The sequence below is a fragment of the Podarcis cretensis genome (assembly GCF_951804945.1).
Source record: "Podarcis cretensis genome assembly, chromosome: 2".
Classification (NCBI taxonomy): domain Eukaryota; kingdom Metazoa; phylum Chordata; class Lepidosauria; order Squamata; family Lacertidae; genus Podarcis; species Podarcis cretensis.
The window spans coordinates 56,101,615-56,123,575 of record NC_137171.1 but is presented as its reverse complement, the minus strand read 5'-3'; the positions used below and the strand labels follow the sequence as shown (position 1 = coordinate 56,123,575).

At 44.1% G+C, this 21,961-nt stretch overlaps 2 protein-coding genes across 7 annotated transcripts; one reads left to right on the top strand and one right to left on the bottom strand.

The window, feature by feature from the left end:
- Window positions 1-201: 201 nt before the first annotated feature.
- On the top strand, window positions 202-14,307 carry RNF14 (ring finger protein 14). 5 transcript variants are annotated; one of them, XM_079967979.1, is made up of 9 exons: window positions 202-333; window positions 2,162-2,313; window positions 4,023-4,185; window positions 7,146-7,297; window positions 8,632-9,132; window positions 9,856-10,084; window positions 10,962-11,134; window positions 12,055-12,185; window positions 12,544-14,307. In XM_079967979.1, the coding sequence occupies exons 3-9, from the start codon at window positions 4,032-4,034 to the stop codon at window positions 12,593-12,595; spliced, it is 1,392 nt and encodes a 463-aa protein (XP_079824105.1). In that variant the 5' UTR covers window positions 202-333; window positions 2,162-2,313; window positions 4,023-4,031; the 3' UTR covers window positions 12,596-14,307. The 5 variants fall into 5 exon arrangements, with proteins under 5 accessions (XP_079824105.1, XP_079824104.1, XP_079824108.1 ...); XM_079967978.1 differs by having other exon boundaries at window positions 224-357; XM_079967980.1 differs by lacking the exon at window positions 202-333 and adding an exon at window positions 381-560.
- On the bottom strand, window positions 14,294-21,842 carry GNPDA1 (glucosamine-6-phosphate deaminase 1). Of its 2 annotated transcripts, none has more exons than XM_079968006.1 (7): window positions 21,690-21,842; window positions 19,093-19,222; window positions 18,171-18,272; window positions 16,647-16,829; window positions 15,926-16,110; window positions 15,328-15,502; window positions 14,294-14,804 (listed from the first exon to the last, which is right to left on the bottom strand). In XM_079968006.1, exons 2-7 carry the CDS (start codon window positions 19,214-19,216, stop codon window positions 14,707-14,709), a joined length of 867 nt encoding a protein of 288 aa, XP_079824132.1. In that variant the 5' UTR covers window positions 19,217-19,222; window positions 21,690-21,842; the 3' UTR covers window positions 14,294-14,706. The 2 variants fall into 2 exon arrangements, with proteins under 2 accessions (XP_079824132.1, XP_079824133.1); XM_079968007.1 differs by lacking the exon at window positions 21,690-21,842 and adding an exon at window positions 20,935-21,079.
- Window positions 21,843-21,961: the final 119 nt, after the last annotated feature.

Below are 21,961 nucleotides of genomic sequence, written 5' to 3'. Positions count from 1 at the left end.
ACTGATTTCGGGGGGAAAGGGCGTCTTGCCCAACACATTTGCAATCCACCCACGTTCCAAAGCGGCCAAAAAGTTCTCACTGGGGTCGGGAGGGCGATCCCTCCCTCTCCCCCCCCCGCCCCCGCTCAGCCGAACACGAACGCGGCTGCCGCTCCATTAACTTCCAACCCCTCCAAGAACGTTAAGATGGAGACCTCCAGTCAAACCGGAAGCCGAGGGGCGCGCATGACCCGTAGGCCGCCAACCATGCGGCTTCTCTACCCTTCTCCTCTCTCTCTCTCTCTCCTTGCCGCTCTAGGAGTCGCACCCGGAAGCCGAGGGCCGGAGACTTAGGTGAGGGAGGGGCCGCATCGGCTGGTGAGTGACGGGTCGGGGCCGGGGTCCCCGCGCGCGCCTGCGAGGCGAGCGACGCCCCTGCCCTGCTCCTGGCGGCGCCTTCTGGGGGCTTGTGGCGAGGCTGGAGCGGCCACGGGAGCTGGCAGGGGGATTTGCCGATAGGAGAGGCACGCTGGCGCGGCTCCGGCGTTTCCTTGTGCACCGGCGGGGTCTGCCACGCCCAGGTTTCGTGACTCTCCGGGGTCTGGCCGGAAGCTAAGCGCAGTCTGTATTAGGAAACTAATCTGGAGTAGATGGTAGTCCCTGTCCCCCGCCGCCCAACAACAGGGAACTATGGGTGTATTTTCCCTTTAAGGACGGGGAGGGAAGTTTAGAGTCTTTCCCCCCAAAAAATTAAAAAAAATAATCGCGCCACAAATTTGCAGCCTCTTGGGGGGATTCTCTAGGTAGGTTTCCTGAACACAGTGCTTCTCTTGTAGGAAAATGCAGTCCCCCCTCCCCACCAACAGTAAAGTCTAATAATTTGCACACCTGCTTCTTTTGTCCCCAGCTACTATAGCTGAAAGTCCTACATGCTGGCATTTTGAGTGTCACTGACACCAAAAGGATGCAGTTTCCTCGCCCCTTTCTCTGCATTTGTGCTATTTTTGTTTACTTCTCCCTTAATGCTTTAAGGACACAGGGCATCTAGCTCTTGAGAGCCATTGCAGTCAAGGGAACACTGTGCAGGATTATGCGAGAGTAGGGTTTGGCGATATATTGTCCCAAACCAGTTAGTAGTCAACATTGTGATAAGCGTTTCATAATATATCCCGAATCACTATGTTTTGTGTGTGCTATGTAAAAAATCATGATGTGGGGAAAACTGAAGCTGGTCATCGCTTCTCTCTTGATTCCTGCTACCCCTGTTGCTGTTCCATAAAATAACAGTTTTATCAATATGGTAATGGTAGTTAAAAATGTATCGGTTTTAGACTGCTAAGTAGTAGCAGTTGCCAGGACATGACTCCACTGGCCTCTACAGATTTTCATCATTTCAGACATTGTGATAGATCAGCATATTGCAAGGTTGATATAGCAAAATGTTGAAAACCAGGTAACTCCCAGCCCTACACAGTAACTAAGGGAAGCTAAGGGTTTTTAGACACTGAGTAGGCATTTGTCAGGAATGCCTTGTTCTCCATTTTCTTCTGTCATGGAGCAGGAGTTTGTAGTAGATTTTTGTTGTTGCCTTCTGTTACACCACTATGACTTTGATTTTTGTCTGCACATTAAGGGTTATATCCAATGATGTCATCCCATTTGGGCAACGACTTCTGCTTGCACAACAGAGCAAAACCCCTCATGTGCTCCTCAAATCTGCTCTGGGGTTCGCCTCAATCCTCCAGATTGTATTTTTTGGGTAGGGGGTAAGGAAAGGGACAGCAAGGTTTGTTGCACAAGCCAAAGTCATTGTGCAAATGGAACAACTTCATTTGATACAATCCCATCTTTTAACATCAGTATATGCTCTGGGACGTGCTGCAGAGTTACAAACTAGACAGATTTACAGTACAGTTTTATATGAGCCTGCTCAGAAATAAGTCCCTTTAACTGCAATGGGAATTACTCCTACTAAATGAGTTTGCTGGTTTAGTAGGGTGGAGCCTTTCTAAATTCAGTTAATTTGTTGTGGGACTGAAAGCACCCACCAGGAATTTTATATTTTAGCAGAGTAGAAGTAATGTTAGAATCATAGAATTGTATAGTTGGAAGGGACCATGTGTGTCAAATAGTCCAACCCCCTGAAATTCAGGAATCTTACCTTTTATTTCTTTTTCTGCAGAAAATAAGCACTAAGCATCATTGACCCTCTGTAGACCACTTACGACACCAATGCCATTGTCTTCAGCAAGAAGTTATATTCCTGTTGCCCTAGATATTCAGTGGATAAACAAGTTTGATGATCAGGTCTTACTGATGTGACTAACTAGAAAGGTACCAATTTCTTACGACATTCCTCTGCTAAAATGAAAATTGGCAACGTTACACATTGGGGTTGCTTTTGTATTATTGTGTGTAGCTTAAGAAATAACAATTATTTTAATGGAATAAAATGCATTTTCCATGTACCTTTATGAAAAGATTGCTGTGCTGTCACCAGTGCATATTTCACTTTATCAAGTATGAGGGGATATGTAAGCCACAAGGAACTTAGAAATTTAAAATCTGACACAAGAGTCACAACAGAGGAAGAGAGAAGTAGAGGCAGGTATAAACAGGGAAGTAATAGGAGGCTATATAAGTTACATGTGCTTAGACTTAGAAAACCATTGCTTTCTAGTCTTGCTTTCTTCATCCCTACTATTGTTGTAAGGGACACGGGTGGTGCTGTGGCCTCTTGGGCTTGCTGATCGGAAGGTCGCGGTTCGAATCCCTGTGACAGAGTGAGGTCCTGTTGCTCTGTCCCAGCTCCTGCCAACCTAGCTGTTCGAAAGCACATCAAAGTGCAAATGGATAAATAGGTACCGCTCCAGTGGGAAGGTAAACGGTGTTTCCATGTGCTCTGGCACTCGTCATGGTCCTCCGTGCGCCAGAAGTGGCTTAGTTATGCTGGCCACATGACCCGGAAAATTGTCTGTGAACAAACTCTGGCTCCCTCAGCCCGAAAGCGAGATGAGTGCCACAACCCCATAGTCACCTTTGACTGGACTTAACCGTCCAGGGGTCCTTTACCTTTACCTTTTTACCTTATTGCTGTTCTACCACTTATTTCATGCCATTAGGTTCAGTATACAGGAGAGAGGAGAAAAGACAGTAGGAAGGCAGTTGAAGTTCAGAAGAGGTAACTGGACACAGTGGTCCAGGAGGGAGGATTCCACTCATGAGACCTGTCAGTGGAAGCCCACAGAAGGACTTCTACTTGTGCACCCCTGCATGCACCCCCCCGATTTTGATTCTTGGGTGGGGTGAGAACCCTCCCCCCCCCCACAAAAAAGTGTGCTGGTGGAGGTGAGGGGGGTTGTTCATTTGGCAAGCTGAATGCTTGCACTGATGGAACATTCAACATGAAGTTCAATTCCTCATATGGAAAGTGAATTTTGAGAAAGAGGTTGCTTGACCAATTAGCTGAAGGGAGAACATCTAAGCTGGCTATAGTAATCCAACAGGCTAAAGCTCACAGTAAAACAACTGTGTAACAGGAGGAAAACATCTTTGTCAGCATACAGCATCCATAAATTTTAAAGAGCCATCCCTAATTTTGTGGAAGCAGTGAAGTTTTACATGGCTGAACGCAGCATGCCTTAGCACAGGGTTGGGGAGCCTTCAGCCCTCAGGCCAGTCTTGACGCAGCATGGGTTCCAGTTTTGTCCCTAAGACAATTTTCGTGAACCATGCCCACCTATCAATCAGATGACATCACCTTAATGGGTGGGTGACATCTGCTGCTGGGCAGGTTTGATGGGTACAGCGCAGAAATCCGTGTTTAACCCCCTTGCCCATTCAGTCCTGCTTTGTTGGTTACATGTACTTGTTTCCTATGGCCAATCCCTCCAGAAGCCAGGATTATCAGTGACGGCTCATTCTTTCTCGGTTCCAATCACCCTCAGATTGCCCTAAGCGTGATCTGAATTAATGCTGTAATAGACCATTCTTGTTACAGGAGTCTGCTTAATTTATACTGGGGATATGTTCATCATTCACAGGAACTGTAAATGTCTTCAGAGGACAAAGAAGCTCAGGAAGATGAGCTACTTGCTTTGGCAAGTATCTATGATGAAGATGAATTCAAGAGAGCGCAGTCTGTACAGGGAGGAGAAACTAGAATCTCTGTGGAATTGCCACCAGGCTTCACCATATATATGAGTGGTGAGTCCATTTCCGTGGATACTTACCTTCTTTGAGTTTATTGCAATACTATCATATGTTCCAAGTGCATTATTCAAGAAGTAGGGACTGATTTGCACAGTGGCCTGATATGTTCATTCTTCACATGGTATTGCACAGGACCAAGCCTTGGGATCACCTGCTCTCCCTACCTCCACCCCCATACTAGCGAATATATGGTGTGAGCCGATGGCTATGCCACATCCATGGATATATGATAGATGGGGGCAAGTATGTGTAATACAGGTTAGATCATACAGCACATTTTGTTGGTATAGGTCATGGGTAGGCAAACTAAGGCCCAATTGCCTTCTAAATCTGGCCTGCGGATGGTCCAGGAATCAGCGTGTTTTTACATGAGTAGAATGTGTCCTTTTATTTAAAATGCATCTCTGGGTTATTTGTGGGGCCTGCCTGGTGTTTTTACATGAGTAGAATGTGTGCTTTTATTTAAAACACATCTCTGGGTTATTTGTGGGGCATAGGAATTCATATTTTTTTTCAAAATTTAGTCTTGCCCCCACAAGGTCTGAGGGACAGTGGACCGGCCCCCTGCTGAAAAAGTTTGCTGACCCCTATAGGTTGTGTGATATAGGTTCTGTGAGTGTTGGGCCTGAAGGTGAACCAACCCTAAAACATTTAGCTAACTGTAAATTCTATAAGGTGTAGGTGCGTTGAATGTTTGCCAAGAAAGCTGCTCAGGTTATGTGAGATCCCAGTCTGCTTGTATCACACATAATCACAGAGCTCGGTCTTCAAAATAAAATGACCTCCGTAGAGTGGGATTATTTGGGGACGAAATCAAGATTGGGCTAAGGCAGTCGCTCCATCAGGGCAAGCATTTTGACTTGCCAGACGGATCAATCCTCCTCCTGCACACTGTTCTAGGGATCTCCTGAAATCCCCTCCCCCATTTCAGGTTTTTTGGGAGGGGGAATGGAGGGGAAGCCCCATTGCACAAGCAGAAGTCCTTGCAGAAGGCTTCTGTTGATAGAACTCATTAGTTGAATCCCACCCTTGTTTTTTACTGAATATGGTTGTGCTGGTGTGATGCCAGCACAGAATGAGATGTTGCATTGACACAATATTGTGTTTCACCCTGCCTGTATCTTAGCTGGCATGGCAACTTAGAGGACTGAAGCTTACTTACACCTAAAGAACTGAACCTCACACTTCTTTTAAAAAAACAATGTGCTTTTCTATTAATTTTTCATTTGTGTAGTATCTTTCATCAGAGCTTCTTAGAAGAGTTCTTGAAATATTAATTGGTAGAAAGGGAGCTGTTGAAGCAACCCGCCTGTCTAATACTGTGTATAAGCATTGGAAATGATGCTTATGTTTATAAAACAGCTGCCGCTGACAGAACCATGCTATTTTTAAGATTGTGAGCTCAACAACTTTTTCCTACCGTTCTCTTCATTTGCAATGTTCTTTTTACAGAGCAAAAGAGGGAGGAACAATTTCCTAATAAGATATAGAAGATAGACACTGAACTTAAGCTCCTAGTTTTAAGTTTTCCATTACCTTATTTTGAAAGCTTTGTGGATTACAAGATATGGTTGGTGTCATGTTGTTCCCATCAGAAATATTTTATGCATACATTTATTTAGTTTGAAATCATGTGCACAACTAAATTGTCCCACCATACCTAACTGTATGGGATGACAGTGTTACTTAGGCTGAATTTGCTTGTCTGGCTTTTCTGTTTGGTCATGAGCATGTAAACCAGGCTTCCTCAAACTCTGCCCTCCAGATGTTTTTGGCCTACAACTCCCATGATCCCTAGCTAGCAGGACCAGTGGTCAGGGATGATGGGAATTGTAGTCTCAAAACATCTGGAGAGCCGAGTTTGAGAAAGCCTGATCTAAACCATTCTCCCTTTGGGGAATTCAGAGAAAGGAACAGGCTTTCCCCCTAAGCCTGGGGTAGCCAACATGGAGCCCTCCATCCCCCTCAGTCAGCACTGCCAGTTGTCCAGGATGATAACGTCCACAACATCCACAGGGCACCACATTATCTACCCCTGCTCTAATCACAGTGGTAGAAGAATTAAGAGGCTTCAACTATTGCTTAGAGCAGGGATGGGGAACAGAAAGCCAGAAGTGGGAGTGGCCAGCCCAACACCTGACACCATACAATGCTAGGTGAGTCAAACTTCAAGCTGAGGTTGCAAAGAAAAATTCTTCCTTTGCATCCCTGCCTTTAATTCTTTCTGGGGCTTCAAAGATTTTATTGTCAACATAAAAAGACACAAAATTTGGAAAGTGTCCACTTTGGGCTACAAAGGAAGAATCAGGAGCATACTTAGAGTCCACTCCAATTTTTCCTTTGCAGCTGCAGGTTGAATTCAACCCGTAGCTGCAAAGGAAGATTCTTCCTTGAACTTTCCTGTGCCATATGACTCAGTAAAGGTGGGTATGGTTTGGCCAAAACAACCTGCTGGGCTTAATTTGGCCCACAAGACAAGAGTTTCCATGTCACTGGTTTAGAGACATGTTATTTAGCTAAGGCCTGGTTCAGACATTGCAACAATTGCAGGCTCACATCCTCAGACATAGTTTCTTGTGATGTCTGCATTGGGCCAATGACTGTTACTGCTAACTACAGTTTGCCTCGGAACCACTGTTGGAAGCTAGAACTTACTGAGTGGGTGTCTCATTATTTGGAGACAAAACATGGTTAGTGATAACCTTGCTTCTTGCTTAACATCACAGCAAGCAATGGTTACTGTGAACCAGGAAGTGGAAGAGAGAATTAAAAAACATGTTGGATGGAGGGACCATGCAATCCAAACACATCCCAGTAGAGTCTGTGTGAACTAGTTTTATAACAGAAATATTTCAGATGAAGGGAAACTTTATGAAACCATATCAAACAATTCTGTTAGGTAGTAGCACAGCTTGTTGCCTCTTCCTGACCATATCATATTTTTATTTTTTTAGGCAACCTGACAGAGAATCTCCAGAACAGCAAGTTTGAATGCAGAGTTTGTTTTTTGCCTCCGATTGTGCTGCATTTTGAATTCCCACCAGACTACCCGTCAACTTCCCCACCTGTCTTCACCCTCAGTAGCAAGTGGCTTTCTCAGGCTCAGGTTTGATACAGATCTTTAACAATTCGTGTAGTTCACCAGAATGGTAATATTTCTTGTTAATGATTAATATCGTGGTTGGTTATTAATCTGGATGCAGCAACAAAAAACTACTTAGAAGAAGCTTAAGAGCTAGCTAGGAAGAATAATGTATTAATACTTTTTAGATGTATCTCTGTCATACCTAAAGTCAGATGGTGTGAGTTTAAAACGTTTTTAATTGTTCTTAAAGCTGCTCTAAATCCTTCATGTCCAATGAGTACAGCAAAGTCCCCAGCCTTCTAGTTATCCAAACTCACTTTGTTCCCCATGCTTAGTTCCAAGTAAATAGTAATCCAGTTTATCAGAACACTGGATTTTCCAAAGGTTTTCTTACTCTATATTTAGGACCTAAGTCAGGAAATAAAGGGGTTTCAACATTTGACATCAATAACACTAAAAATGCTTCACGAAAGTGAGAGTTAGATGCTGTTGCCTTACATTAAATAAATAGCTTTTATTTTAGATCTATAGTTGTTTATGAAAGAGTGAGAAAGGTATGTACATTTTGGTTTAGTTTATTCTATCATGAGAAAAGCGTGTGGGAGATATCCAGTGTGAGTCATGATCAGAGTAGACATTGAAATCAGTGGAACTTAGCTCCATTAATTATTGCAGAAACAATAGTAGATTGCCAAACGAGACTCCTTTCTTCTTTACTAGAAGTCTTGCCAAACTCTCTCTAGCTTTCCAGCTTACATTTTACCAATGTAATGTGCTATTGGAATGAAGTTTTATGTTTTGACATTGTACACTGCCCTGGTATTTATTACATCTGGCATTTTATAAATAAAATATAAGTACAAAGGACACTTAATTGCTTCTGGAATTGCACGTATTTTACACCCTGTGCTGTGGCTGCTCTCAGGGAGACCTCTAAATTCTTACTGTATTATTAAGGCTGTAGCGCTAAGCTAGGAGCTTCTGTTCAACAGAATGCTCCATTGCACTACATTGTGTTCCAACCCCAGGAAGGAATTCAGCATGGTGCTATGGTAATCATTCTGTCAGTGCAAGCATTTCAGCTTTCCAGATAGAACAATCTGCTGTCTCCTCTCCCTGTTTGCTATTCTGGGGGTTCTTCTGATTCCCACCCCCAGCTAATCGGGGGTGGGGGAGAGAGAAAAGCCCTGTTTTGCTAGTGGAATTCCTTGTGTGGGCTTCTGCTAGTGGGACCCGTTACTTGAATCCAACCCCTAATCTTGAAATGGTATGCTTTCTTAAAAGATAAAGTACGATACAGATCTTGGGAAGTGTAGAAGATGCTCTCATGTCCCTGCTGTTTGTTTTTCTTCTAGCTCTCTGCGCTTTGTAAGCATTTGGACAACTTATGGGAAGAAAACAGAGGCTGTGTGATCCTGTTTGCCTGGATGCAGTTTCTCAAGGAAGAAACACTTACATATCTGAACATCAGCTCACCCTATGAGCCAAAGATATGTGACCAAGGACAAGAGCAAAGCAGGAAAGGCAAAGAGGATGGGGCAGGCGCCGCAGCCGCGCATGAAGAAGCCCTCGATGCAAGAGCAGTGCAGGATGTTGAGTCTCTGTCCAGCCTGATTAGAGAGATTCTGGACTTTGATCAGGCTCAAAGGCAAAAGTGCTTCAACAGTAAAATGTACACGTGCAACGTCTGCTTTTCTGAAAAGCTGGGAAGTGAATGTATGTACTTTATGGAATGCAGGCATGTGTACTGCAGGGCTTGCTTGAAGGACTACTTTGAAATTAAAATCAAAGATGGTGAGGTCCACTACTTGAATTGTCCAGAACCGAAATGTCCTTCCGTTGCTACTCCTGGGCAGGTAACAACAATTATTTCTATGGCAATCCATTAAAAAAAAAAAAAGAGTTTTGATTTTTTTGTTTTTAAGTGCAGCACTGTTCACAGCCCCACAATAGATAGGCGTTAACCCAAAAAGGAAAGCCTGGACTTCAATGCAAAAGATTTGTGGCTGTAAAGGACTAGGACGGTAGTTTTGTGAAATAGATTTGCACTTAGACTAAGCACAAACTTAAATCCACGTTTCTAGTTTTCTGCAGTGAGTTATTAGGTAGATGGCCACGGTAATTTGGAATGGGTGTGCTACCTAGAGCTTTTTGCGAATATTTGATGCTGTCTGGAATTTGACTTGGTCTGGTACTGGAATAACTGGAACACATGTAGATACGCTGTCTTGGGCACTGACTGCTCTCTCCTATGATCTGCTAGCTGAAGTTCCTATGAAAAGGCAACAGGTCTAACTAGAAAGTAGCTGATGACTACCTCAGCAGTGTGTCTTTTGCTTCTCTTAGCAAAGCCATGACTGAATCTTGCTAGGCAAATAAAGCCATTGCAGGCTCCTTCTTTTTCCAATAGTTGAAACTCACCAACACGATGAGTTGTATCCAGTGGCAGTCAAACTCAGCATAGACCCATTGAAATGAATGGACATGACTAACTTGGGTTCATTCATTTCAGTGGATCTACTCTTGACTAGAATGTAGTTGGATCCAACCCTAAATTTTATTGATCACCATCATTTTAGGTAAAAGAGTTGGTGGAAGAGGAACTCTTTGCACGTTATGACCGCCTGCTGCTCCAGTCGAGCTTGGATATGATGGCCGATGTGGTATATTGCCCACGACCATGTTGCCAAACACCTGTAATGCAGGAACCATCGGGCACGATGGGCATCTGCTCCAGGTGCAATTATGCCTTCTGTACGTTGTGCAAGATGACTTACCATGGCGTCTCCCGGTGTAAAGTCACTGCAGGTGAGTTGAACTCAACAAAAGTAGTCTTTTAACTGTGAAATGTTTGGATGTTAAATGTATGTACTGTTCGCCTTTTGAGGTAGACACCTTTTTGATGATATTATTTCCATAGGATCATTTAAGTGGAGTTCTCTGAAGGATGTAGTTTATTCTGTTGTCTTTTGCATAACATGTTCATCCCACTGTTTCTGCTGTCTCTCCATTCCACTGGCCTCTTCACCCCATTAGAAGAAGAAGTACTGCCTCTAGTTTTGAGATTCTGTTGTGTACAGTCAGATGTGCACCAGAGTGGGGTGGGGAAACACTTTCCGGCCTGAAGGCTCCATTTCCAACCCTCCAAAGGCCACATGAGAGTGGTTGACAGGGCTAGAGGCAGAAGAAGGTGGAGCGAGAAATGTACATTTTACCTTCGTACAGTAGAGCAACTTTCTACACACACCACACACTCCTCTTTATCTTCTACCCAGGTAAGCCAGAAGCGTTTTCAGACACACTTGATCCAGGTAAAAACGGTTGGGGTGCAAAACAGGGCCATTGAGGGGCATTGCCTGGAGAAAGAGGGCGAAGCTTGGGGAGAGCCCTGATAGCCAGACAGAGAGGGCTGAAGGGCTGTAATCAACTCCCCAATTAGCTCAGTGCTCTTCATAAGCCCTGAACTAATTATGTACATCAATAGTTTTGGAAATCAATTTCTGGTGGTGGAATTGATTCAGAACCCATTGATTGCCCGTGATTCAGCTGCTTCACAACCCTTGTTGATTGTTCCATATGGATTAAGCTGACAGGTAATGGCATTTGTTTTGTTTGAGAAGTGAAGTGAAGTACGGTTTTGCCAGACTTGACTAGCGCCTTCTGTTCATTCTATTGTTTCCCTCAGAGAAGTTAGCAGACCTGCGCAAGGAGTACCTTGAAGCAGACGAGGCCACGCAGAAGTTTTTAGAGCAGCGCTACGGAAAAAGGGTGATTCAAAAGACACTGGAGGAAATGGACAGCAAAGAGTGGCTGGAAAAGAATTCCAAATCTTGTCCTTGCTGTGGGACTCCTATAGAGGTGAGAACAGGACAGAGGGGGAAATGCTTCAGAGAATCAAGGGCATTTGTTTTAAGGATATTAACACAGATTCTTATAGGCAAGTAACTTAGAACCTTGAGTGTTTCCTTCTTTAGCACCCATGCACAGTCTGTTTTGTGGGTAAAAGACTAAACCAAAGCCAGATTTCCCTTGAAGCTTTGGTACTGGGGTTCAAAAGCTGGAACACACACACACTTAGAAAATTGGCTTTTGTAGTTTTTAAGGGACATGATGTACCCAGGAAGGCAGAAGGAGAGGAAGGATGTCCCCTTCTATTGGCATTAGGACAAGGGCGCTTGGAAGTGTAACTCTGAAGGGAAACTATAATTCCCATTATGCGGGAAGCCATGCACTTCAAATCTGTGTTGGGTGTATTTTAAACATGTGGTGTAGATCTGCCCTAAGGCCTGAATTCAGACTTAGTCATGTTTAGAGTAGGCCCATTGGAATCAGTGGGGGTTAGGCTAGTTATGACTAATTTGAATCCCACTGATTTCCATGGGTCTACTCTAAGCATGCCCAAGTCTGGATTCAACCTAGACAAATTTAAACAGCATAAGTATAGAATAGACCCTGCTTTGTCAGATGCGTGGTGTGTTCTTCTAAGTTGTGTGTGTGTGTGTACATCTGGGGCGAGAAGAATTGCAAGCTGTTTGTACATGTGTTTTTCTCTCTGTGCAATATACTAACACAGCCACCCCCTGTGGAAAGATGTTAAACTGAAATCCTGTGTGATTGTGTGTGAGAGAGAGCAGAGTTAACTCCTTTCCCCTAGAAAGGAATCAGCAAGTTTCATATTTTTGAATGTGCTCTGATTACAGCACTGATGACTGTGGCATAAGACATAATTGATACTTGAAGTTGTTTGCCTTTGTGTCTTTCTTTCTCTCCACTATCAGAAGTTGGATGGCTGCAACAAGATGACATGCACTGCTTGTACACAGTACTTCTGTTGGCTTTGTATGGGTTCTCTGCCAAGAGGAAATCCATATATGCACTTTAATGATCCAGCATCTCCCTGTTTTAACCGGTATGTATACTTCTGCAATGCTGAAACTGTAAAGTTACATCAACTGCATTTGGGGCCAGTTTATTTCGATCAGCAGGAGCTGAAACCTAGAAGGATTTCAGTGCAGATTATCATCTAGTCAGCCTTCTACCTGACATGCTCTCTTTTGGTGACCAGGCTTTATATACGAGTTTTGTTTGTGCTGAGAACATGCTGCCTGAAGTGTTGGAATCCAAAGATGTGCTTTTTCAGCACATCTGTATGAATGGGTCCTTCAGTAGGAGCTGAAGGAAGTTGAACCTCAGAGTGCATGTCTTGTTACGTATAGGTCCGTTTGGATGGTTTCCTGATTCAAGAGTTGCATTCTTGTGTGTTTCAGGCTATTTCGAGGTGGGGAAGATGATGGCAACTTCTGGGAGGAGGAGGGCTAGTCTGTACCCAGATCCCAAAGCGAAAGAAATCAAAGAAAAATGAAGTTGTGCCACCCACGCTGTGTTCAAGATTGTACTTAAACATTGGCACTTGAGAACAGTATGCATATGCACTGAAAGAGTATGCTTATAGAACTTTTTTTTTTGGTCATCACTAAAAGTCTTCAAACTGGGGCTGGGGAACCATTTCCAGGAAGGGGGCTGGAACTTACCCCACAGGCCACTTTGATAGGTGGGCGGGGCTGCCCGCCTGTCACTCAACTGGCATCAAGTGTGGTGCAGGTGGGTGTGACTGGGGGGGAAATGGCCTGTAGGCCAGAGGTAATCTATTCCACTTTAAATTCACAAGCTGATTTGAAATCCTACGTAATTTTCAGATCCTTGCACCTTGAAAAATTAGAGCAAACTCACTAGAATGCCAGTTCTTGCAAATGTCTCTGCTGCCACTGAAACAAGTGGGAAGTGATTATTGTTATTTACCTTTACCTTTAAGGAGAAAGTGGCATTAGAAATGTGCATTGCTATAAAATCAGGGATTCCTTAATGGTTCTTATGCTAGAACAGCAACTCATTCATGCTAGAATCTATTCCAGCAGGAGTGGAGATCCTCTCTGGCTTATGAACCTGAGAGCATGATTTCTTTGATTTTTACCTTTCATTCATCACCTCCTGAAGCACTTTCCAACACTGAGGTTATTTGATCTTTTGGGACTCTTCCCATATTCATTTCTGAAGCTGGCCTTCCACACAGCATATAGATATTTGCCATCCTACTAGCTCACCCTACTGAAGGTCAACAGGTGCTATAAAATAGCTTCATATAAATATTAAAATTACATACAAACTCACCTTCACCATCACACCTGCCTCTAGATAATATAGTTTACGGCTAAATGATGCACTGGCACCATAAGTCCTCAAACTATTGCCAGCATGCTAGTTTTAGGATTGTGTGAGAGTGGCGGCAGCCTCTGCCGGACAACCAGGTTGCCTCAAGAACTTGCAAAATGGGGAACAAGTGTCCTTGTCTCTGGAGAAGGCTTTGCAGTTAGTCAAGGCGGTGTTTATTTCTGCTGCAGAGAGAGATGTATACCCTGGAGATGCACTAAAAATCTGCATTATCCCAAAAGATGGAATTAAAGAAGAAACGGTTCCATTGTGAAGAGACTAAGTAAGTGCACTATACATTTAAAGAATTTTGGTGTGCAACCTTAATTTTCACGCAGGCTATATGCTGCTAGTATGGTATTTGATGTAATAAAAAAAGGAACCAAAACAGAAAACAAAAACTATTTACTATCCTGCACCCCCAGAAGCTGTAGTTTGTCTTCCCCATGCAGGTGCCCTCCAGCTGTTTTGGATTATTACTCAGTTCTGGCTGGGGCTGATGGGTTTTAGTTCAAAACATTGGAGGCCAGGTTGGGGAAGACTACTCCAGCCAGTAATACTAAGGAGAGTTCAAGAGCAGGCTGGTCACTGGCATGGGCAATGTTTTGGCACCATGGAGGACTTAGAAGTGGGGGAATTATATAGTCATTGTATGTGATGCACTACAGAATTGTGGAAACTTTAAAAAATTGTGTTCTCTGGATGGCTTGCAATTCTTGCTTTCTCTGATTATGTTTCCTTAGTTCCCAGTCAGCCCCCAACAATGTTTCAATCCATCTTTCCAAATCCCACAGAATAAATACAACTTGATTGTTTTGGAAAAATGTACGGATTTTAATGTAAAAAAAAATTAGTAGCAAAAGCTCCACATTTTCACGTTCCATTCTTGGTTACAGATCATCTTTTTGTTATGCAAACAGATAAACATGTTCAGATTTCCTTCTCGGTAACCCTTAAGTTACACAGTGCTCTGTTAAGGAGAATAGACAGCCTCTGTTTTCTCATTTGGTCTTTAAAAAGGGGGCAAAATGACAGTTAGCTTTGCAGCTGAACAATGCTTGGTGTAGCTGCATCCGTTGCTACTACCTCACCATTGAGAAAATGATATTTTCCAATAATGTGTTTTGCTGTGGACCGTTCCCAAGATACAAAGGCAGGGTGCTTTCAACCAGCTCCATGTGAGTTTAAGGACTGCATAACCAGTTGCTCCAAATCGTAAGAGGCTAGTCACTATATGGCTTCTTGGACTGCCTTTTTTCTCCTCCCATTTCTTTCATACTGTATAGTGGATCCACAAGTTTGTTGTGAACAAGCATCAAACCTGAATTAATTCATACAAAACAGCAGACACTTAGTTCTAATGCAGATATTAGAGGAGTCCCTCAATAAAACTGGCAGTAGCTTCAAAGGAAATATTTCACATTCTGCCTAAACTTACAGTCACTACTAAAATAGCTTGGTGTGGTTACCAGTTGAAATGTTTTCAGTTCAGAGTAGTATACTGTACACCACTTAGAGCTTTAAAAACTATAAGCTGCACTCCTCAACATTTCTAAAAAAGAGTAGCAGCAAGTAAAGGGAAAATAACTAGTGACTCCCCAGTGAGGTAATAGCTTTGCAAATTGGAGAATGGACCCAAACCTGCATTGCATGTTATGGTCTCAGAAGATTCTTCTTGTATTTAAGGCTCCCAAAAGATAAAACAGGTGAGCAGTGAGCAGTACTTAGCAACCCAGGGGGAGTTCTTGTAAAGTCCTTTTGAGTTACCATATTTCACTTCCGTATTTTAACGGCTGTTTACACACAAGGTGACCATCTCTCGTCCTCATTACCAAGCTTCTTACCTTGAAAGTACTTCACAGTTTTTACTTTAAGTTCCAGCGTGGCATCTTCATCGCATACAAAGACAGTGCGGGGATGTTGCTGAAAGGCAGACACTGTCCACATGTGATTTACTCCTTCCTCAATAGCCTTGTACAAAGCAAATGCCTTATGGGCTCCTGTGATTAGAATCATAACCTGAATTGTAAGACACAACAGGGAACACGGTTAGGCTTAGGGCTTTTGTCACCTTCCGAGATAAGAAAAATGTTCCTTGCTACTCTCTAATATGTACAGATTTTAGGGTGGAGAAGGAGATGAGAGAGGGACGTGATTTAGAAAACCAACATTTTACAAATAAAGTAAGGGACCAAAGTTAGAGGATACTACCAATATTTGAGAGTGTCTGCCAAAAAGGGGCAGAGAGAGCAAAGTAGCAACTAGAGCTATCAACATTGGAATATTCGTCATAGTCAGTGTGACGTTGATTTCCACTCTAAGATTCCAACTACCATCAGCCCCCGTCAGTATTGCTAATAGGGATGATAGAAGCTGGTAGTCCAGCAACTTCCGGAGGCCACAGGTTCCCTATCCCTGAAATTAAGGTACTGTTGTGCTAACCTCTCTGGCATCCATGACTGTACCCACTCCAACTGTAAGTGCCATTGTGGGCACTTTGGAGAGGTCTCCATCAAAGAATCTGGCATTAGCCAATATCGTGTCCATAGCTAAGGTCTTGACTCTGGTTCTGGACACCAGGCTTGAGCCTGGCTCATTGAAGGCAATATGACCATCTGGGCCAATACCTGTAATGGAGACAGTTCACATTTAGAATCTAGCGAAAAGAAAGGAAACATCAAGAATACAAGAAAGTGATTCAGGATTAGGTGCTTATTGGGCTCAAGAAAACTTAACATGGAAGTTGCAAGTCGGCTTTAGCTCATAAACCATCCTGTGAAAATTTACTTGCCCCTGATAAACATTTAGGAAAAGCATCTTCTCCAATATCCCAGGACCTGGCAAAGTCACTAAAAAAAGGAATGGCTTTATCTACAGGGTAAGCAGAAATAATGAAACTAGACTGCTACAGCAGTCTTCAGTTAACTGACACTATCTGCCTCTTCCGTACATGTGTGTACACCACTTGGTATCTTATCCCTTGATGGTTCATCACACTGGTTTGCAGCATAACATGAACTGCTTTCACTACAAAGCACATGCTCTGAGGTAGACACAAAAAGCCGTTGTGGCAATTTGCTGATCTACAAAGGTCATTTCAGCACCTGCAAGTCACTGAGGGATGGCCACGCATGTTCAGACCTTGCCCCCTCTCAATGTTCACCTCCAACAAAGAGTTCGATTCCTCCAGCCTCTTTGATTTTTCTTTCAAAAGCCTCACACTCTGCTTCTAGGTTAGCTGCATTTCCATCCAGAATGTGTGTGTTTTCAGAGGAGATGTCAATGTGCTTGAAGAAGTTGTTCCACATGAAGGAGTGGTAGCTTTCTGGGTGATCCCTTGGAAGACCTGACAAGAACACAAGGTTAGCTCAGGGCTATATATTCCTGCATTTCTGTGAAATGAATGCAGCGGCAACAGCCCAATGTTCTCCTGTAGTATCCAGCAGGGGGGAAAGTTGCATATTTTATTGTTGGTTTTGCAGATGAGTTTCTCTCCAGGTGAGTTTCACACTCCACAGATATTATGTCACTACTTGACGACCGACGCTCCTCCTCGCCCGTTACACAGCAGTCTAAAGTTCACTCTCTATGGACCCATGATAAGAAAGAACAAATCTTTGGAGCTTGTTTTCTAATTCACAGCAAGCAGGGATCGTGGGGAAGTTTTTGTCTACATTACACACGGTAAATTCTTGCTTCCTCCCCCAAAGCCTAAGTTTAAAAACATGGAGAAGCAATTTAATGAATATTCCTTTTATATATATTTTGGGTGCTTTGTCAGCTTGACTGAAAGCAACAGCAATGTGAAACAAACATACCCCTGCCCACAAAAAAACAGACTGCTGAACTAACAATGTTTGGAGATAAGCAGGAATGGATTTTTGAATGAAAGGACCATGAGCCCTGGTACTAAAAACAAAGCCCTTTGCTCAGTAGCTACTCAGAGGCACCTGGATCTTTAATTGGACATGTATGTATGGAACTTTACAATGATACCTCTGGTTACGAACAATTTGTTCCGGAGGTCCATTCTTAAGCTGAAACTGTTCTTATCCTGAGGCATGCTTTCGCTAATAGGGCCTCCCACTGCACGTGTGCCTCTGGCGCGGGATTTCCGTTCGCTTCCTGGGGCAAAGTTTGCAACCAGGAGCAGCTATTTCTGGGTTGGCGGAGCTCATAACCTGAAGCGTTCGTAACCAGAGGTACCACTGTATGTCTTTTACACCTACAGTAGCTCAGATTGGTGGATCTTGAGGTTTTAGTAAAACAACAACAACAAAACAGATCCTGCAAGCCCAAAGTCTGCCCTCCCCCTGTTTTGCTGTGCTTCATTCTTTGCTACTAGAGTATGCTATTTGATAGTCCACTCTTCGTTTCTGAAAGACAGTTCTTAGGTTTTCAGCATTCATACATTATCTCAGTAATCCTCACAACCATCCTTGCAAGGTGGGCCGTTATTATTGTCCTCGTTTTCCAGATAGGGGGAAAAGGGCTGAGAGAGAGTGACTTGCTGCTACATGGCGAGATGCGAACCAGCCATTTCCTGGTTCATAAGCTCGGTTCCTGAATCACTGCAATACTGTATAGAAATAAACCTTTATTGAGTTGATCACAGTAAATAAATGCTGTGGGCAAAGAATAGCAATTATTTCTCCCCCCTGCAGTTCTCAACAAAAAGGTGACTCACCCACATACTCATCCATATTGAAAGTTTTCACATACTTGAAAGAAAGATCTCCATTCTTGCAATATTCTATCAGTTTTTTGTAGCATCCTAACGGAGTACTTCCTGGAGATTCAAAGAAGAAGAAGAAGAAGAAGAAAGCCTTGCACAGTCAGGGAGATCTAAATCTGGACCACAGAAATGGTAAGCAGCATGCATTTGACTAGAAATCACTGTGTGTGCTACTACAGAACAACAGCTCAGATGCCTGTGGGGCTGCTCAGTTCTAGCTCCACCTGTTTAGATTCATTCTAATCAGTACTTCCATCAAGGTCTCCAAGACCATATTGGCACCCTAGCTCCAAAACACATTTTCTTGAAAGTGTTTTCTGTCAATAGTACTGGAAGAGTCTCTTAAGTGCTGGCATGCAGAGAAAATGATTCCAATCTGTGCATATACAGTGGGGTAGTACGTGAATCAGGAATTTGGGGACGGTGTATGACGCAACACAAATAAGCCAATTAAGTGACAGAATCCTCATCTCTAACAGAGTCCATAGTCTGTACATTCCAAGGAAGATGCTATCCCCCACCATCATTGCACCCCATCTTCCAGTTCTACATAGCCCATAGGATTCCGAGGCTGATTTGGGGTTATATAAAACTGGGAATAATATGTGTAGCATGTGAGGGTAGTGGAGCAGTCACACAACAGAAAAGTGTTTAAAAAAGAAATTTCCATGGATCTTGTTTTAAAAGTACTTTCCCAAAATAGAGATGCCCTCAGAATAGTTAGTCACTTCTCATAAAGAATGGCAAATACCCTACATAAAGAAGAATGTCTATTATATAGGCCGAGTCCCACAGCTGACTAAGAGCAAAGTAAATTAGGGGTGGAAAACTCAGGTAAGAGCCCTTCCATCACACAGCCAGGCTTGTCACTTACCAGTGGGAAGTCCAAGGGTGAAATATTTGCTTGGACCAGGACTAAACTGGATGATCCGATTCCTAATGTACTTTGCTGCCCATTCACTGGCTTGAGCATAGTTCTCTAGAATGATGAGTTTCATGCTAACCTGCAAATTTGAAAGAAAGGTTTGATTAACAGATTGCTAATAGGTGGCAAGCTACCAACAGCATCATTACCCACCATTCCCTCCTAAAACCAACAGCACTTCTTCTGCTTGGATGCATTTGGCCTGCAAGCCTAAAACTGCTCCCAGGTAAAACATTAATAAGGGTATTTTTAGGAAAGAAAATGCAACTTATACAGAGTCTCTCAAAGGAGGGCAAATGAGATCAGCTTGGAGCAGTGATCCTGAAGGATCAGACACAAAAGTGGTTTCTCTCCTACAGGTCAACAACAGTACACTGTGAGGGGCTGTAGCTCACTGGCTGAGGTAAAGGTAAAGGGACCCCTGACGATTAGGTCCAGTCATGGCCGACTGGGGTTGCGGCGCTCATCTCGCTTTATTGGCCGAGGGAGCCGGCATACAGCTTCCGGGTCATGTGGCCAGCATGACTAAGCCACTTCTGGCGAACCAGAGCAGCACACAGAAACGCCGTTTACCTTCCCGCCGGAGCGGTACCTATTTATCTACTTGCACTTTGACGTACTTTCGAACTGCTAGGTTGGCAGGAGCAGGGACCGAGCAACGGGAGCTCACCCCGTCGCGGGGATTCGAACCGCCAACCTTCTGATCGACAAGTCCTAGGCTCTGTGGTTTAACCCACAGCGCCACCCGCATCCCACACTGGCTGAGGACATATATGCAAAAGGTCCCTGGTTCAATCTCTGGCGTCTCCAGTAAAGGCACTCAAGTAACAGGGCTGGAAAAACCTCTGCTCCAGATCCTGCAGAGCTGTCATTGCCAGTACACATGACAGCACAGCATATACTGCAAGAGCAGCAGTGGATTAATCTACTCAGCTGATGCTCTTCTTTCATCAAAGCCTTGGGTTATTTCATTTCATGCCTCACTCCACTCACTTCCTCCCCTTTTCCCCTAGACTCTAGTCCTGTGATGCCTCAGACACCTGCATTTCTTCCTTGTTGCCAAGTGTTTAAACAACATCTACACTCATCTTTTAGCTCCGATTTCTGCCTCTTCTCCTTCTGTGTTTCTCCCCTGCTACTGTAACATACATGTTTGGCACAAGTTGGGTGGGTTGTAAGCCAGCACACAGGGTTTGCTCTTTTGAGATTCATTTGTGTACTATGTCAAGTGTTGAGTAGATTAGATCAACAGAAGAGAAGTGGAGGCAGAAGAGGGCATGAAAGAAACAATGTACATGCAAAGTTCACTGGTAAAAAAAATACCATAGGGCATAGACTGTGATGGTCCAAGAAAAGCTTTGCAGAAGAAGTAGGTTTTTGAAACAACAACAGCAGCAGCAGCAGCAATTATTATTTGTTTGTACCTCGCCCATCTGACTGGGTTGCCCCACTCACTCTGGGCGGCGTCCAGCATATATAAAAACATAATAAATAGCACCAGTGGGATGATCTGAAAGGGAAAAGTGGTTTTCTAGATGATGAAAGGATCTCCAAATAACCCAATGAGAAGGGCAAGTGAAACAAAGGTGTTCCAAACTTTTATCAAGAGCATTGATATATGAGCATAAGAAGAGCCTGCTGAATCAGGCCATCCTGTTTTCACAGTGGCTAACTGGATGCCAGTGGGAAGCCTGAAAGCCAAACCCAAGTACAAAAGCCCCCTCCCTACTTGTGATTCTCAGCAACTGGTATTCAGAGGCATAGGCCTCCAACCGTGGAGATAGAACATACCCAGCGTGAACAGTAGGCACCATGAGCAAAGACCCGGACCTGGATATTTTCCCAGTACAATTCCTACCTGATGTTGTGAGTGTGTTTACATAACACACACACATTCATATACCCTCCAGTGCATTGAGCAGAAGGCAGTAAGCAACAGGTTGCACGGGCACTTTTAGATCAACTAAGCAACAAAAGCAGCTAACACCACCTAGGGAAGAGTACATATCTGTCCCCCACATTATATCGATTGATCAGAAACACGGCCAAGTCTTAGTTGCTGATTCATAGCCATCAACCCAGGTTATGTGTAAGCGTGTCAAACTTAGAAAGCCCTCTTTCCCCTTTCTCTCTTCAACCCTCCGCCCCCCGATCGCGAGGCGGATGAGCTGTTTAAAAGGAATGTTGCTAGGAGACATAGCGGAAGCCACTGCAGGAGGGAAGTAACCTTTAACTTCTACCTGTATGCCAAGGGCTCAGAGATCAGAGACAAACCACGGGAAAGGGAACTTTATTTTAGAGCACTAGATGGAGAAGAGACGACGAGGGAGACAGACAGACACAAAAGGACCCCTCTGTACCAGCCCCGCAAGGCAGCCGCGTCCGGCAAGAGACCCAGGTCCTGCAACAGGTACCGATCTTCCGGTGCGGAACACGCCTCGACACGTCATTCAGCGCGTCCACACATGCAGGAACGGGCAACACCCCGGATCGGCATCCTGGATCACTGCCCACACCGAACGCCGGGCATATTTCCTCCCACTTACCGTTCCGCTACAACCCCGACTTCTCCAGTTTACTCCTGACCCGCCTCCTCGTTGAGCCTAGGCGGTCATGTGAACGGCGGTGGGTCACGTGGAGAGACGAGCCGAGCCAAGGGCAGAAGCTCCGCCCCCGGCCCCCTCCCCTTCGCTCGCTCGGCTGCGGCCGCCGTGCAGGCAGGAACTGCTGAGCTTCGCACTTCTTCCTTCCTCCCTTCCGCTTAGCTCAGCTCTTCTTGGGGGGGAAAAACCCGAAGGCACTTCTGCTTTGCAAGGAG